The sequence below is a fragment of the Eriocheir sinensis genome, chromosome 56 (assembly GCF_024679095.1).
Source record: "Eriocheir sinensis breed Jianghai 21 chromosome 56, ASM2467909v1, whole genome shotgun sequence".
Classification (NCBI taxonomy): domain Eukaryota; kingdom Metazoa; phylum Arthropoda; class Malacostraca; order Decapoda; family Varunidae; genus Eriocheir; species Eriocheir sinensis.
In genome coordinates this window covers 2,855,444-2,869,429 of record NC_066564.1, presented here as the reverse complement: position 1 = coordinate 2,869,429, position 13,986 = coordinate 2,855,444, and the positions used below count along the sequence as shown (strand labels likewise).

Here is a 13,986-nt window from a genome sequence, read left to right as displayed (position 1 = left end):
TCATGTAAAGCTTCCTTCAAAAACATATTCATTCTTTTATTAAAATGAAAACTTGAACAACGACAGCAATAAACAGCAAATTGAACATGAATACACAAATTATTGATACTTACGACCTTATAAACACACACACACACACACACACACGTACAGACAAACCCTTCCTCCCCACACACACGCACACGAACCCACAAACAAACAAGAACACATCCACAAAATCCCTCAGGACACAAACCAAACTCAACCCAAACCCAGGGCAGACACCGCCGCTCGCAATGAAGACAAACGAAGATAGAGCAGACGCGGCGGTATATAGTGAAATACGCGCCTTGTTATCTACGGCTGATGCTAATGGCGCGAGGTCAAGGAAGGCGGCGAGAGATGAGGGAGGAGACGAAGGCGAGGAGAAAAATCGAAGCCACCTGTCCTGTGCTGCACCCTGGCGCCCCGACCGACTTTCCCGCTCAGCCTCGCTAGTTCACCGCCCCGCCGCCAGGTGTCTCCATGCTCCAGGAGGGCCAGGGAGTGTGTGTGTGTGTGAGGGAGAGTGTGTGAGGGAGAGTTTGAGAGAGAGAGAGAGAGAGAGAGAGAGAGAGAGAGAGAGAGAGAGAGAGAGAGAGAGAGAGAGAGAGAGAGAGAGAGAGAGAGAGAGAGAGAGAGAGAGAGAGAGAGAGAGAGAGAGAGAGAGAGAGAGAGAGAGAGAGAGAGAGTGTGTGTGTGTTTGTGTGTGTGTGTGTGTGTGTCGAGGATTTAGGTGATGCATGACTGTTTTCAGAACAAAGACGGTGAAAAATTTAATGAAAACATTTTGATAATAATAACATATGAATTTTATTATATATAAAGATAATAATGATGATAACAATAGGAAAATACGAATGTGAATAAGAATAAAAAATAAGAACATTACAACAGAAAAATAATAACGGAAAGTAATAATAATAATAATAATAATAATAATAATAATAATAATAATAATAATAATAATAATAATAATAATAATAATAATAATAATAATAATAATAATAATAATTTTAAAATCAACAGTAGTAGTAGTAGTAGTAGTAGTAGTAGTAGTTTTAGTATCAGTATTAGTATTATAGTTATTATCATTAATATTAGTATTAATGTTATTATTATTATTATCATTATCATTATCATTATCATTATCATTATTATTATTATTATAATTAATACTATTATTATTATAATTATCATTATACTAATAATATAAATCATAATCACACTACTACTACTACTACTACTACTACTACCACTACTAAAATAATTAGAACAGGAAAATATAAAAAGCAAAATAACAACAAAAATAACAACAACAACATCAAAGAAAAGTAACCAACAAACTATCAACCAAACTGTAAAAAAAAATCAATCAACCAAACAGACAAATACACAAAAGCAAACAGATTATTGGAAGAAAAACAAACACCCAAACACTCGCTGGACGAACAAACACACACACAAAAAAAAATAATGTAAACAAACACCAAAGAAGCAACGTCAGAAGCAGACACCGAGTAAACAAAACCACCACCACAACCAAAAGAGTACACCCACCACCACCACTACCACAAAAACAACAACAACTCCCTCCCGTCTCGACACTCCACCTGCCGCCCATACATACCTGAGGCGGAGGGTGACGCAACACTCATTATAACCTCAAGAACCTTCACCCTTAATGCCCGGGAGGTGCCGCTGACGGTGCCGGAGGAGGAGGAGGAGGAGGAGGAGGAAAAGTACTTGGAGAGGCCTTGGGAGGAGGAAGAGTGATGAAGGGGGAGGAGGACAAGTGCTGACATAATATTTGGTCAACCATGGAATTCACGGATAAACAAAGAAGTGTCCCCTTACTTGGAGGAGGAGGAGGAAGGGGAGAACGAGGAGGGGGAAGGAGGAGTTGGGGAGCCTCTACCTACCTCTACTTCGGGTCGACGCTCGCTCATTACCGTCCACACCTGTGCTGTTTACCCGGCGCTGGAGGGTCACACCTTCATTCCGGGGTGACTCAGGTGCCTCGATGGGTGGGGGAGAGCGGCACTTACTCCCAAAAGACATTAGTCTGTGCTTCTGGAGGCTCTTTAGGGCTCCTGCTTGCTTTGTACTGGGCCATTTATGTTCCTCTGTTCATGTTGTAACTTAGTATTGTATCGTAAACTATATATATGTAGACAGACGGGGGAGGGGGGGAAGGGGGGTATAGTGGAAGAAAACAAACCTTCCAAATCGTTTAAGACATGAGTGACGGAAGTAAGGTGAAACAAATGACAAAGGGAGGTTGAAAAGGAGAAATGAAGAATCTAGAAGTGGGGAGGAAATAATGCAGGAAGTAAAGAAGGAAACAGAAGAGATAGGAAAAGAGAATGAGAGAGTAACTAAGATTATCAACAGTGGAAAGAGGAAGTAGAGAAGCTGAAGACGGAGAGGAAGGAAAGGAAAGACAGAGGGAAATTAGAAACGCTAACTGAAGAAGGTGGGGAGGAAATAAAGTAGCAAGAAAATAGGATACAGGACTACAGAGCATGAAAGAGTAACAGATTATGAACAGTGGAAAGAGGAAGTAGAGAAGCTGGAGACGGAGAGGAAGGAAAGGAAAGAGAGAAGGAACGTAGAAACGAGAAATGAACAAGGAGGGGAGGAAATAAACCAGCAAGACAATAAGGAAACAGAAGAACAGAGCGCATGAAAGAGTAACTAAGAACATCAACAGTGGAAAGAGGAAGGAAGTAAAGAAGCTGGAGACGGTGAAGGAAGGGAAGGAGAGGCAAGACGGAAAACAATATGAAGGAAACGAAGGAGGGTTATGCCGGGTGATTAAGGGATAACTGAAGGATTGAAGGAAATGGAAAGGGAATTGTAACTTCTTGAGGCGCAGAGAGAGAGAGAGAGAGAGAGAGAGAGAGAGAGAGAGAGAGAGAGAGAGAGAGAGAGAGAGAGAGAGAGAGAGAGAGAGAGAGAGAGAGAGAGAGAGAGAGAGAGAGAGAGAGAGAGAGAGAGAGAGAGAGAGAGAGAGAGAGAGAGAGAGAGAGAGAGAGAGAGAGAGAGAGAGAGAGAGAGAGAGAGAGAGAGAGAGAGAGAGAGAGAGAGAGAGAGAGAGAGAGAGAGAGAGAGAGAGAGAGAGAGAGAGAGAGAGAGAGAGAGAGAGAGAGAGAGAGAGAGAGAGAGAGAGAGAGACACAGACAAAAAGACAGACAGACACATACAGAAAAAGAGAAATACAGCCAGACAGAAAGAAAAAAAAAAATGCTAACTAAAAAAAATGGAGAAAACAAATAAAAGACAAAAACAAAACAAAAAAATAATAAAAATAAACAAAATATTACCAAGAGACGAGAGAACCACAAACTCTAAGCACAAGGCAACGAATCTCTTCATCATTCTTCCCATTCTTCAACCATCCAATATTCACCATCCAGCACTGAGATGAAGAAGGAAGAGGAGGAGGAGGAAGAGGAGGAGGAAGGAGGACGATGAATGTGAGAAAGTGGGAATGATGAGGAGTAGGATGAGGAGGATGAGGACTATGACGAAGATAAGTAAGAGACAAAGAATGATAAAAAATGAGAATGTAGAAGAAACGCGATGATGATGATGATGGCGATAATGATGATGATGATGAACACTAAGAAAAAAAGGGCTGACTATACAGTAAGAGCATGAAGAAGAAAATAACGATGAAAATGAAAATATGGAAGAAATAAAATGATGAAGGGATGAAACTAAGGAAGGAAGATAAAGATTAGAAGAGGCATGAAGGGAACGAGTATATATTCACGGCGATGAAGAACAAATAAAGACAAAAATAATACTAAGACGAAGACAAGGGCGAACGAGCAGGAAATATGTAACAAAGGAACGAAGGTATGGAAAGCGAGAACGGGAAGAGAGGGAGAAATAACGGAGGAGACGAGGAAGGGAAGGAAGACAATGATGAGAACATAGATGGAGGAAAACAAACTAGGAAAGGGTGACAAGGGGTGATGACGAAGACGAGGAAGAGAAGTGAAGGAAAACCGAGCTCGATAAAGGAGGCGAAAACGAAGACGATGACGAAAAGAGGAAGAAAACAAGTGAAGAGCGATGACGAAGAAGAGAAAGAAAAGTGAATAAAAACTGAGATCGATAGAGAAGACGAGTAACCAATTAGAGACGAAAATGAAGACGATGACGAAGAGGAAGAAAACAAGTGACGAGCGATAACGAAGAAGAGAAAGAAAAGTGAATAAAAACTGAGATCGATAGAGAAGACGCGTAACCAATTAGAGACGAAAATGAAGACGATGACGATGAGGAAGAAAACAAGTGACGAGCGATGACGAGAACAAAGAAGAGAAAGAAAAGCAAAGAAAACACGAACTCGAGAAACAAAACAAAACAAGAAACCAAAGAGTAACGAAAATGACGATGACGACGAGGAAGAAAACAAGTGACGAGGACGAGGACGAGGACTAACGAGACGAGGGGGCCGAGAGGGTGACGTCACACAACACTCCAGCACAATTCAATATCTGGAAGTTTGCATTTATATTGGCTGAGAGAAGGGAGGGAGGCGAGGCGAAGGGTGATGATGGGGATGATACTGTGGTGGTGGTGGTGGTGGTGGTGGTGGTGAGGGTGGTGGTGGTGGTGATGATTCTGTTGATGGTAGTGGTGTTGATTTTTTTGTGTTGTTGTTGTTGTTCATGTTGTTGTTGTTGTTGTTGTTGTTGTTGGTGGTGGTGGTGGTAGTGGTGGTAGTGGTGGTGGTGGTGGTCGTTTTTTCCCTCTTTCTTTCTTTTTGTTTAAAATTTTCGTTTCATTGCGTCTATTGTTTTCGTTCTCAATTCGTTTATCCTTATTTTCCTATCTACTCTTTTTATGTTTTTTCTCTTTCGTTTTCTTTTTGTTATTCTATTGTCTTCGTCATTTCCATTTCTTCTCTTCTCTCGCCTCCATATTTATTTTTTCCACTCCCTCGTTTTTCCCACTTTCTTCCCTTCTTCCCACTCTTCCTTTTCTTCCACATGTTAACTCGCTACTCCTTGTCCTTGGCTCATAATATATACTTGTCATTCGCTTTTCTTCTGCTCCTTTTCACTGCCCCTCCCCTTTTTTTTTTTTTGCGGGGACAATCTCGTTATCTACTCCAAAGCTTCTTCCGCCTTCAGTGATCTTGTATACTACCCTCTCCTATCTATCAGTTATCTATCTTATCAACTATTTATCTCTATCTATCTATCCCATCAGCTTTTTATTCTATCCTATTTATCAACCCCTTTCGCCTTTAGTGTTCTCGTATTCTATTCTGGTTTGATTTAAAGTTCTATCTATTATCTCTCTCTCTCTCAATATTCCACGATTTTACACTGAAATTAAGTTACAAATAAACGAAAAAGGTGAAAGAAGAGACAGAAAAACAGGCATTACTGATAAAACACACACACACACACACACACACACACACACACACACACACACACACACACACACACACACACACACACACACAGAGGCACACAAAAAACAATGGGTACGGAGAATAAAGAATAAAAACAACTAAAAAATAAAAACATAAGACAAGTGAAGAAGAGAGAAGGAAAGGAAAAAGTTCAGAAGAGAAAGAAAGCAGACGAGAATTAAGAAGAGACGAGACGAGACGAGACGAGATGACACTAAGAGAAAACAGTAAGGAGGGAGGGAGGGAGGGAAATCATCTTAGCTGGGAGATATTTAACGAGGAGGAGCTGAACCGTCATATAAGTCGCGGGGTTTGTGTTGTGGAACCCTAGCATGCGTCACTGTCGTCCCCCCCCCCCCCCTTAAAAACCAGCCCCCCCCTACCTCCCTCCCCTCTCCCCCCGCCCCCCCTTTACGATGCTGCCTCCGATGTTCCTCTTTTCCGTAGTTTGCATAATGAGAGAGAGAGAGAGAGAGAGAGAGAGAGAGAGAGAGAGAGAGAGAGAGAGAGAGAGAGAGAGAGAGAGAGAGAGAGTATGGTGGTATAGTTGTAATCGTTGTTGTTGTTGTTGTGGTGGTGGTGGTTGTAAGGTAGACTTGCTTTTGTTTTGTCCTCTCTCTCTCTCTCTCTCTCTCTCCCCCGTCAGAGAAACGCTTTATCTCTATCCACAATCCGTGCTGTACAAACCTCTCTCTCTCTTTCTCCCTTTTCCTCTCTCTCCTAATGATTTATGTCCCTCTGTCCAATTTGGAGCACCCACCACGCCCTCACCCACCCACGCCTGCATCCACAACCTCACCCGTACCCTGACCCCACCTATCTGTCCATCCCCTCTCCCTCCCGTCCCTTCACCCGCCCACAAGTCCGTCTCTCGTGCGAAGCTTTCTCTATCTGCACTCGCTTATCTACATCTACCCCGTGACCCCGGCCCACGCCCACACCTCATTTATCCATTCCTATCACCTTCATGGCATCTCCTGACAGACAGATGGACAGACAGACAGACACACACACACTTGCTGCTACATTTGTGCTTCTTTTCTCTATTTTCGTCTTACTATTACTCGGGAAAATACACATCCTTCTCCTCCTCCTCCTCCTCTTCTTCTTCTTCTTCTTCTTCTTCTTCTTCTTCTTCTTTTTCTTCTTCTTCAATTTCTTCTCCTCCTCCCCCTCCTCCTCCTCCTTCTTCTTCTTCTTCTTTTCTTATTCCATTCCAGAATTCGTGTTAAAAGAACGTGAGGGGAAGATTTACTCCCGGACACAACATCCTCACCATGTCTTCTACTTCGATGCCTTCCCTTTCTCCCCCTCTCTTCCTCTCTCTCCCATACCCCTTACCATCTGCATGACAGTTTACCCTTCCCTCTTTTGCTGTGTCCCTCCCATAACTATTCCTCATTCCTACTCTGTCCACCTGCTTTTCATTTTCACCTCATCCGCTGAAGTGTGGAATCAAAAATAATATCAATTGCTCACTAAGTTGTTCACGCCCTCCACCTTCATCACCACCATCACCATCACTAAGGATCATCTGAGGGGACAAGCTTATGAAGAGTTAAGGGAGAGGGGAAGAGAGGGGAGGAAAGGGGAAGTGAGGGTGAATGAGGAAGGAGTTAACGAGCGCGGAGTAAGGCAACGGATGCGAAGATTGAGAGAAGAGAAAGAAGAGAAGAACAAGACCAAACCACAAATAAAGGAAAGCGATAAGATTAGGTAAACGTGGTGGAGACAGGGAAGTGAGATAGGAGTGAGGGAGAGGGGAGGGAGATAGGGAGAGAGGGGAGGAGAGGGAGGAAAGGAGTAGTATACCAAAGCAGCCACACGGCGGGAAGCGAACGCGACAATGAGCATTAAGTGTAATTATCATATGAGTCCAAATTGTATGACGCCAAGACACACAACGGGCGTAACCCACAACCCCGGACAGCCCGAACCTTGAGCCTTGGGAGGTGACAGGCTGCTGGTACTTCTGTCTCTTCTTCCTCCTCCTCCTCCTTCTTCTCCTCCTCCTTATCCTTCTCTCCCACTCCCTTGCCTTCATCCTTTTCCTCCTCAGTTTGCATATTCGCCCCCCCGCCCCCCTCCCTCCCTACCTCCGATACAGTCTTCTCCTGACAAGCTGAAGGATTCCTGGGATGCTGGGCAGGGCTTTGGTAGGTGAGTGTTGGGCTTAATGGGCACACCTGAGGAAGGGTTGATGTCCTTCACACGCCTCACCTGGAACACGAGAAAATAATATTAATGATGATAATGATAATAATAATAAAATAATAATAATAATAATGCCATAAAATAATGTAAATGATATATGAGTGACTGGTGTGATAGTGATTATGACGCCTAAAGGTACAGTTTATGAGGTCCACAAGATTCCTTACTCCTTCCTTCACTCCTTCTTTCACTCCTTCCTTCAGTATCTCCTTCACTCCCTCCTTCATTACTCCCCCTATATTCCCATTTTCACTCCCTTCTCTACTCCCTCCCTTCTCTTTTCCACTCCCTCGTTATTACTCCCTCTACTTCCTCATTCAATGCCTCCTTCACTCCCTTCTTCCCTAACTCCTTCACTCCTTCCTATATTTCCTTTTTCACTCCGTTCTTCACTCCCTCCCTCCTCTTTTTCACTCCCTCGTTATTACTTCCTCTACTTCCTCATTCTACGCCTCCTTCCCTCCCTTCTTCCCTAACTCCTTCCTTCATTTCCTTCCTCAGTTACTCCTTCTCTGCCTCCTCTATACTCTTTCACTCCTTCCTTCGGCGGCGGTGGAGGAGCGAAGGGGCGCCAGTCGAAGAGGTGTGGGTTGCGCCCCTCGACACCTGCATGTGTATTAAGGGGCCGAGCTGGGGTGAAGGAGGAGCCCTACCTTCCTCCTCCTCCTCCTCCTCCTCCTCCTCCTCCTTCTTACCCCTCATCTACTCTTCCCCTCTCTCGCCTCCTCTCCACCCTCTCCATCATCTTCATCCCTCATTTAGCTTCCTTAACTTTCTTCTCCAAGTATTTTTTTTTCTTATTTTCTTTCGTAGTCTTCTATTTTCTATGCCTCCCTATTTTCTTTTCCATTCTTCCCCTCTCTCACCTCTTCTTTCAATCATCTTCATCCCTTATTTGCCTTCCTAAAATTTCTGCCTCAAGTGTTATTTTCTTCTTTCCTTCGTTAGTCTTCCCTTTTCTTTACCTCCCCTTTTCTTTTCTATTCTTCCCCAACTCCCCTATTCTTCCCCTCTCGCACCTCCTCTTTCCATCATTTTCGTCCCTTATTTACCTTCATAAACTTTCTATCACAAGTATTATTTTCTTCTTTTCTTCGTTAGTCTTCCTTTTTCTTAGCTACCCTTTTATTTTATTATATTCCTCCCTTATTTTCTATTCTTACCCTCTCTCACCTCCTCTTTCCATCATTTTCATCCCTTATTTGCCTTCCTAAACTTTCTACCTCAAGTATTTATTTATTTTCTTCGCTGGTTCCTCATTTTTTCCCCCTCAGTGTTTTTCGACTCGTATATATGTTCCTCCTCGTTCCATTTATCGCTAAGCACCACCCCTGACGTGTTCCCCTTAATTGCGATCCCCTTTCAGCAGCTACGGCGAGGGAGGGAAAAAACAACAACACATCATAAAACAGCGATGACTTGCAAACCCAGAATTACGGGACCTTCTCTTTCTTTCCTCGCACTCGCTCCCTCACTTCACTAATTAACAAAAGGCCAAGGTGACAAAAATAACAACGGCCGTCTGTTTGTCCGTCTGTCTGTATGTATGTCCGTACGTCAACTACCTACCTGAAGCAACTCACCTGACATTCACAGACGCAGACACACCTCTCCTCGGGGTTTAGAAATAACAACATCCGTCTGTCTGTCTGTTTGTCCGTCTGTCTGTACATACGTGAGTCAACTACCTACCTCGGGCAACTCACCTGACATTCACAGACACAGACAACGGTGCCCATTCACAAATCTTTCCCCGGGGCTTAGAAATCTGAAACTCATTCGTCTCTCATACACAAACTTGGAGGTGAAGATACGAAGGAAATATGAAAGAGAGAGAGAGAGAGAGAGAGAGAGAGAGAGAGAGAGAGAGAGAGAGAGAGAGAGAGAGAGAGAGAGAGAGAGAGAGAGAGAGAGAGAGAGAGAGAGAGAGAGAGAGAGAGAGAGAGAGAGAGAGAGAGAGAGAGAGAGAGAGAGAGAGAGAGAGAGAGAGAGAGAGAGAGAGAGAGAGAGAGAGAGAGAGAGAGAGAGAGAGAGAGAGAGAGAGAGAGAGAGAGAGAGAGAGAGAGAGAGAGAGAGAGAGAGAGAGAGAGAGAGAGAGAGAGAGAGAGAGAGAGAGAGAGAGAGAGAGAGAGAGAGAGAGAGAGAGAGAGAGTACATACCAAGAGCGCTAGGAGGAGACAAGAGTGGAGAAGTATACACACACAAAGAAAGAGAAAACACACACTCACGCACAACACACTGTCATTCACACTCCATCGGACCCAACACCTACACCTACACCCCCCCTCCCCTCCCCTCCCAGGTGTAAGAGCATGACGCCAGGAGAGGGTCGGAGGAGTGTGGAGAGAACGCCAAACAGTTATGTCGTTATTCAGGGGCCGTCTCAAGTTATACGCTGCCCGAAGATGGTGATATTGAGGCCGAGTTTGGTGGCATCTTCCTCCTCCTCCTCCTCCTCCTCCTCCTCCTCCTCCTCACAACATATAATATTCTTCTGAGAGCGACTGAAAAAAAAAATGGCAGTACAAAGGTGTGTGTTATTCCCAAGTGTGTTTGTGTGTTGCATGTGATAGGTATAAGTTAAGTTGAAGGTCTTTTGTGTTTGGTGGAATTCTTCTCAAAACAAAATTCCTCTAACAGCGACTTAAAAACACTAAATGAAAATGGAGATGCCAGTACAAAGGTGTTATTTACGAGTGCTTGTGTATTGCATACTTTTCAACATGAGTACGGGTGATGTAGGTCTTTTTTTTTCTCGTAATATAAATTTTGTATATGCAAAGCGAGAGTGTGCTGGTATCTTCAACTTATTGGCTCCATAAATGAATTCACCTGTAAGGGAAACAACGGCTCTCACCTCTCCTCTTAAAGCCACGACACACACTCCCCGAGACAGGTGAGCTCAGGTGTGTCTTCATGAGAGGGCCGCTCGCTGCCTCCCCACACCTGTAGCCTGCAATGAGTGGGCAAGGTTCATTGTCCTCAGATCACACCTCCTCTCACCCCCTCACTCCCCTGCCTCATCACACCTCTCACCCCCTCGCTCCCCTGTCTCACCCTCGCCCTCGTCCCCGTCCAGCCTCGCCGTTAAAGTCGTGAGTATTTCGATAATTAAACTCGGCAGTCGGGGTCCAGCGGCTCATATCTGGGATTCTTGGCCTCACTGGGAGACAAGGAGGAGGAAGCCCGAGTTAAAAATACAGTAAATCGAATAGAATAAATATCCGCGCCATTCCAAGCGTCCAGTGGCTGTCGGGGAAGTGTGGATCAATTAACTTTTATTTCCGACTATGAGCGAGAAATCCTTGGCATGCCCGCACCCTAAACGCCGAAAAATGTATCAGAGTGAGCGTCTCCCAGATTCCGCTCTTTACGGCCAGGGATGCTGCACGCTTCTCACGAACCTGGAGTCCATTAGCGTGTTTCCTTGAATGCAAATGACGCTTTATCTCGAGGGAAGGAAGCTACATCTCGACATTCTCTCAGCAGCGTCGCCTCAGCCCCCACCAGCACCAGGACGAGGGAAGGAGCTGTTCTGGGGGAAGATGACGAGGGAAGGAGCTGTTCTGGGGGAAAGATGACCAGGGAAGGAGCTGTTCTGGGGGGAAGATGACGAGGGAAGGAGCTTTTCTGAGGGGAAGATGACGAGGGAAGGAGCTGTTCTGGGGGGAAGATGACGAGGGAAGGAGCTGTTCTGGGGGGAAGATGACGAGGGAAGGAGCTGATCTGAAGGAAGGATGACCACACTGAAGGAATGATGACGAGAGAAGGAAAGATGATCTGGAGCGACACCCATCCACAACCACCCAAACCCATCCAGTCACCCCCCACACCCACACAACACACTCCCCCACTCGCCCTCCTTCCCCCTCCACCGTTGCATAATCAGACGGCCTCGAAGTCAGAGCATCCAATAATGTGACACGAGATAAAAGCAGGTTAAGGATGCTGGTGCCACACGATGAAGCTGACTTTGGCGAGGTTAAAGATGTTAAGTCGCGTGGAGCGCTCATTGGCCGAGGGACAAAAAGCGAATGCAACTAAATGGCGCAATAAAAGGAGACGTTGAGGTAGATGACGCCGAGTTAGCATAAATTAGATCAAGACAGGCGGCGTCTCACCTCCCTCCCCCGCCGTCACGTGACCACTGGCGTCTCCTCCTCTTAACTGAAGGTATTATTATCCTGTAGGAGACGAGAGAGATGGAGAAGGAGAGAAGCTGCCTTGACCCCCTCCTCCTCCTCCCCCTTGTTCCCTCCTTCCTCCTACTTGTCTCCTGTTCTCTTCCCCTCCTGTCAACCTCCCCCTCCTCCTCCTCCTCCTCCTCCTAAATAAGAGTCCAACTACGGGTGTTAGAGGAATGTATGAGTGTGTGTGTGTGTGTGTGTGTGTGTGTGTGTGTGTGTGTGTGTGAGACGAATATAAAAAAAAAGGAAATTAAGAAGAGTTAAGTGAGATGCATTAAACAATTTCTCCCTCGCTGAATTTTCTTATCTACTTCCTTCTTGCTTGGCGGTGATTAAATCCGGCAAATGAGTGTTGATGATTCTGTACCCCGCACCAATTAAGCGTTTTTTTTTCACGAACCCCAACACCCACACACACACACACACCCACACACACACACCATCATCATCTCTCCTCCTCATCATCATTATCATTATCTCTCCACATCATCATTGTCATCATCTCTCCTCATCATCAACACTGTCATCATCTCTCCTCCTCTTCATCATTATCATCGTCATCACCATCATCGTCATTAAACAAACACATATACCTACTTATAATTACCTGTCTCATGGCCTGTCTTCATTTCTTTGTGACTAATTGGGCAAAAAAAAGGTTAACTATACAACAACAACAAATAGGAAATATCGAATCAGAATCGATGAGAAATAAAAAAAGAATCGAGAACCATAAAAAAACATCAAAACGCCTCTCTTCTAAACGAAAAAAAAAAAAACATATACAACGAAATAAATGCATAAAAAAATCCGAAACAAAGAGAAAGAAAACAAAAAACAAAAACAACAAAAAAACAATAAATTCATGACACAGCGCAAAGAAGAGAGACAGGAGGAAGCGGCTAATGATCTAAATAATATATACTAATAAACTACACTTAAGTGGCTAAACGCCGCATCCTGCTCCTCAGTGAAACGAAACGAAAACAAGAAGAAAAAAACAAAACAAACAACACAACACGTCAAGCTGTCTCTCCTACCTTGCTCACGTGTTACTCTTTAATTAAGGTGAAAATGACGCTAATTAATGCATAGCGGGGCCTTTGAAAGCTGAAATTGTGGTACAGGAAGTTGGAATAAATTGAAAGGAAAAGTAAAAAGAGAAAAAAGGGAAAGGTTTAAATGGAAGAGTATAGAAAGAGGAAAGGCAAGAAGAAGGTGGGTGGGAGATGAGTGATGGGGTGGGAGATGATGAAGGTGAAAAGGGGGAGATGATGGTGTAGATGAGGTTAAGGAAGGAAGAGTGGGGATGACTAGTTGGGGAGGAGGAGGAGGAGGAGGAAGAGAAGGAGGAAGATGAAATTCAAGAGGGGAGGAAGGGGAAGGAGGAGGAGGAAGAGAAGGAGGAAGATGAATTTGAAAAGGAAAGGAAGGGGAAGGAGGAGGAGGAGGAAGAGGAAGGAAAGGAGGAAGATGAAATTCAAGAGGAAAGGAAGGGGAAGGAGGAGGAGGAGGAGGAGGAGGAAGGAGACGGGGAGAGGCAGAGAAGAAAATGAAGAAGAGGAGGTGAGGAAGAGGGAGTCAGGTGAGGAAGGAGAATAGGAAAATAAATGAGGGAGATGATGATGAAAAGGAAGAAGAGGAGAATGGGGGATGAGGCAGACAGGGAAGAGGTTATGAGGTGGCTAATGGGTGTGGTCGTGTAAAAGGTGGGGGGAGGGAGAAGAGGGGGAGCATGGGGTGGGGGGGGCATCTCCAGGATGTGACCAAACCATCATGTCGAAAAGTCCGCCTCGCTTGTCAAGACTCGGAGGACGTGAGAATGTGTGTGGAGGAGGTGGAGGGGGTGTAGGAGGAGGAGGTGGAGGTGTGGCAGGGAGGGCAGGCACGTACTCTTCTTGGTTGTGGGTAGCGTGGGTGGTGGTGGTGGTGGTGGTGAGGGGCTTAACAAACGGCAATATGAATTAAGTACATGGTAAGTTACTGCAAATCGCCCTTGACATATAAGCTCCCGCCGAGTGTGTTGTAAGTAGCGAGGATGATGTGTGTGTGTGTGTGTGTGTGTGTGTGTGTGTGTGTGTGTGTGTGTGCAGGGGAGGGAGTGTTTTATATACTGCTCGTTATCCT

At 44.8% G+C, this 13,986-nt stretch overlaps 1 protein-coding gene across 1 annotated transcript in view; it reads right to left on the bottom strand.

Annotated features, from left to right (window-relative positions):
- LOC126984167 (uncharacterized) overlaps positions 1–13,986 on the bottom strand; it is a 165,522-nt gene that overhangs the window by 51,737 nt on the left and 99,799 nt on the right. Inside the window, exon 3 of the mRNA XM_050837579.1 lies at positions 7,555–7,678. Coding sequence (XP_050693536.1) covers positions 7,555–7,678 — 124 coding nt within the window. The remainder of the gene's footprint in view (positions 1–7,554; positions 7,679–13,986) is intronic.